The 3,076-nt window shown below is 64.5% G+C and overlaps 1 protein-coding gene across 1 annotated transcript; it reads left to right on the plus strand.

Annotated features, from left to right (window-relative positions):
* The first annotated feature begins 785 nt into the window (after positions 1-785).
* On the plus strand, positions 786-2,868 carry FOXL2 (forkhead box L2). Its single transcript, XM_086754748.1, has one exon. It carries the CDS (start codon positions 786-788, stop codon positions 1,704-1,706), a length of 921 nt encoding a protein of 306 aa, XP_086610874.1. The 3' UTR covers positions 1,707-2,868.
* The last annotated feature ends 208 nt before the right edge of the window (positions 2,869-3,076 follow it).

The following is a 3,076-nucleotide window of genomic DNA, read 5'->3' on the forward strand; positions in this document are numbered from 1 at the left end:
CCGACCCCGCTCCCCCCCGCTCTCGGCCTCCTGCGAACAGGGGCTGGGAGAACCGACTTGAAGCGAGCGGCGACAGCCTCCCCGCACTCCCCGGGCGCGATCGGTTTGGCGGGGCCCGGGGCCAAGACACAGAAACGCGCCCGCGTGTGCGGCTGGAGGTGTGACAGCCGGCGGGGCGGCTGGTGGCACACCCCACTCCCCGCACCCACAGCCTCCAGCGCGGCCCCTCGGCGGGCCGGAGCGTAGCGCGCCGGGACCCGGCGGGATCCGCGGGCGGGCGGCGGAGCCTCGCTCAGTGGCCCCCCCCATCCCCGCCCTCTCTCCCCCCCCCCCCCCCGCCCCGCCGCCACCCCGCCCCCGGCGGCGCGGTCGAGCCGGGGCGGTTCCGCGCCGTTCCGCGGGGCCACGTCGGGCCGCGTGTGCGCGGGGCTGAGCGCGGCGCCGTTGACTGCGGGGTGAACTCGGCCGTGCCCAGCGGCTCGGCGGCGATAGGGGAGCGGGCTCCTGACGAAAGCGGAACTCGGCCGGGCCCATACAAATCAGAAAAGAGCCCGGCCGCCGCGGCAGAGGGGAGCGGAGCCCGCGGGGGCAGGGACGCCGCCGCCGCCGCGCTGCACGGACCAGCGGCGCCGCGAGAGGCGCCTCCCGATCTGCGACCCGGTCCCGGCTTCGACCCCGGCTCCGATCCCGGCGAGCGCCGAGCGGGACGGCAGCCGGCACCCGGCTCCGCGCACCGCGCAGCGGGCAGCGCTCCGCTCCCCAGCGGGCGGCGGGCGCGGGGCACCATGATGAGCGGTTACCCGGACGGCGAGGAGGACGCGGTAGCGCTGCTGGCTCACGACACCAGCGGCGGCAAGGAACCGGAGCGGGGCAAGGAGGAGCTGGGCGCCGAGAAGGGCCCCGAGAAACCGGACCCTTCGCAGAAGCCCCCCTACTCCTACGTGGCCCTGATCGCCATGGCCATCCGGGAGAGCGCCGAGAAGAGGCTCACCCTGTCCGGGATCTACCAGTACATCATCAGCAAGTTCCCTTTCTACGAGAAGAACAAGAAGGGCTGGCAGAACAGTATCCGCCACAACCTCAGCCTCAACGAGTGCTTCATCAAGGTGCCCCGGGAGGGCGGCGGCGAGCGCAAGGGCAACTACTGGACCCTGGACCCGGCTTGCGAGGACATGTTCGAGAAGGGCAACTACCGCCGGAGGCGAAGGATGAAGCGGCCCTTCCGGCCGCCCCCGAGCCACTTCCAGCCCGGCAAGACCCTCTTCGGCCCTGACGGCTACGGCTACCTCTCCCCGCCCAAGTACTTGCAGTCCACCTTCATGAACAACTCGTGGCCGCTGGCACAGCCCCCCGCGCCCATGCCCTACCCCTCCTGCCAGATGTCTGGCGGGAACGTCAGCCCCGTCAATGTGAAAGGACTCTCGGGCCCGGCGTCCTACAGCCCTTACTCGCGGGTACAGAGCATGGCGCTGCCCAGCGTGGTGAACTCCTACAACGGCATGGGCCACCACCACCACCACCCGCACGCCCACCACCCCCAGCAGCTCAGCCCGGCCAGCCCCGCGCCGCCCGCGGCCCCGCCGGCGAACGGAGCCGGCCTCCAATTCGCCTGCGCCCGCCAGCCCGCCGAGCTGTCCATGATGCACTGTTCCTACTGGGAGCACGACAGCAAACACAGCGCCCTGCACTCCCGCATAGACATCTAGGGAGGCTCCGGCCGGCCACCGCCGCGGAAATGCCCTCGCCCCGGCCCCGCTGCCCCTCTCCCGTCCCGCCGCCTTCTCCTGCGCTGTCTCCTTCTCCTCCTCCTCCTGTCCTCTCTCTGTGCCCAAACTGCTGCGGGGGTTGGGGGGGGGCGGGGGGCACATAGCGGGCCTGCTCCCCGCGTAGTGTAGGTATAGGGGCCGCCCGACGAGGAGAAGGCAGCGTGGGTGCGGGAGCCTCCCCACCGGCTGCCTGCAGGCCCGCTCGGGTTCACCGCTCGTGTCTCTGCTCGTGTGTTTGTGAGGGGCTGGGGGGGGGGGGGGGGAGCATGTAATTAAAATTAAGCTGTTTAGCCCTCGAAATTCCGCTCCGTTATAATTCGGCCGTAATTTTTTTCGTGCTCGGCCTCGGGGAGAGTCAAGCGGAGCCTGTAAATAGCGGAGGCATTTCCACGCGTGGCGGTGCGGGGCCTAGACGCTGCGGTTGCCTGCGGTGCTCGTCCTCCTCCTCCTCCTCCTCCTCTTCGTCTTCTTTTTCTTCTTCCTCGGTCTGCGAAGCACTGCGCTTCTTCCGAGCTGCGGCTTTTCGTCAAAATCGTACTTACGTTGGGGACTGCTGCGACAGCAGATGTGCGAGATGGCTGCTCGTTAGAAACCAACAAACAAAACCCGCCAGGGTCACTCGTGAAACGTTTCGGCAGCGGTAAATATATTTTTTAAAGGAGACAATGTCCTCTGAGGTCTTAAAAGTAATTTTATACAGGTCTAAAAAAAAATATTTTGATGTTATAAAAAAAAAAAGACGGTTTCCTATAAATTGGAATATTTTTCTGTGTGCATAGTATTATTAATAATGAAAGTTTAAACTGTCTTCGTATTTTTTTGCCCCCAAACCTGGCCCAAAATGGATTTTCCGGTAGGTTCTGCTTTTGAATGCTTGCCCTTTTTCTTAAAACATTTTGATCCTTCGATTTTACATAGATAAATGTGAAAAAAAAAATAGCGTTTGTAATACAGGGGCCAGTTCATAGCGATTTTGTGTTTATGTAAGCTGGTAGATGCTGTGGCGTAGTACCATTTTGGGACCAACTTTTCTAGAGTGAACTAGCACTTTTATTGTACTTTCTAGCATTGTAAAGTCTCCAATAAAATGCCTTTCCTCCTTTCCATATAGTTTTATTTCACCCCGCTCCTCCGTGCTCGGGATGGAGAAGCGGCGGCGGCGAGCGGGGCGGGCGCCGTGCGGCGCCGCGTCTCCCGGCGGCGGGTACCGTTCCCCCCCCCCCCAATCCCCCTGCCCCGCAGCGGGCCCGCAGCGCTCTCTGCAGCCGCGCACGGCCGCTCTGCTGCGGTGAATCCGCGGGCCGCGCTCG

Source organism: Chlamydotis macqueenii, chromosome 9 (genome assembly GCF_036417535.1).
Source record: "Chlamydotis macqueenii isolate bChlMac1 chromosome 9, bChlMac1.mat, whole genome shotgun sequence".
NCBI lineage: Eukaryota > Metazoa > Chordata > Aves > Otidiformes > Otididae > Chlamydotis > Chlamydotis macqueenii.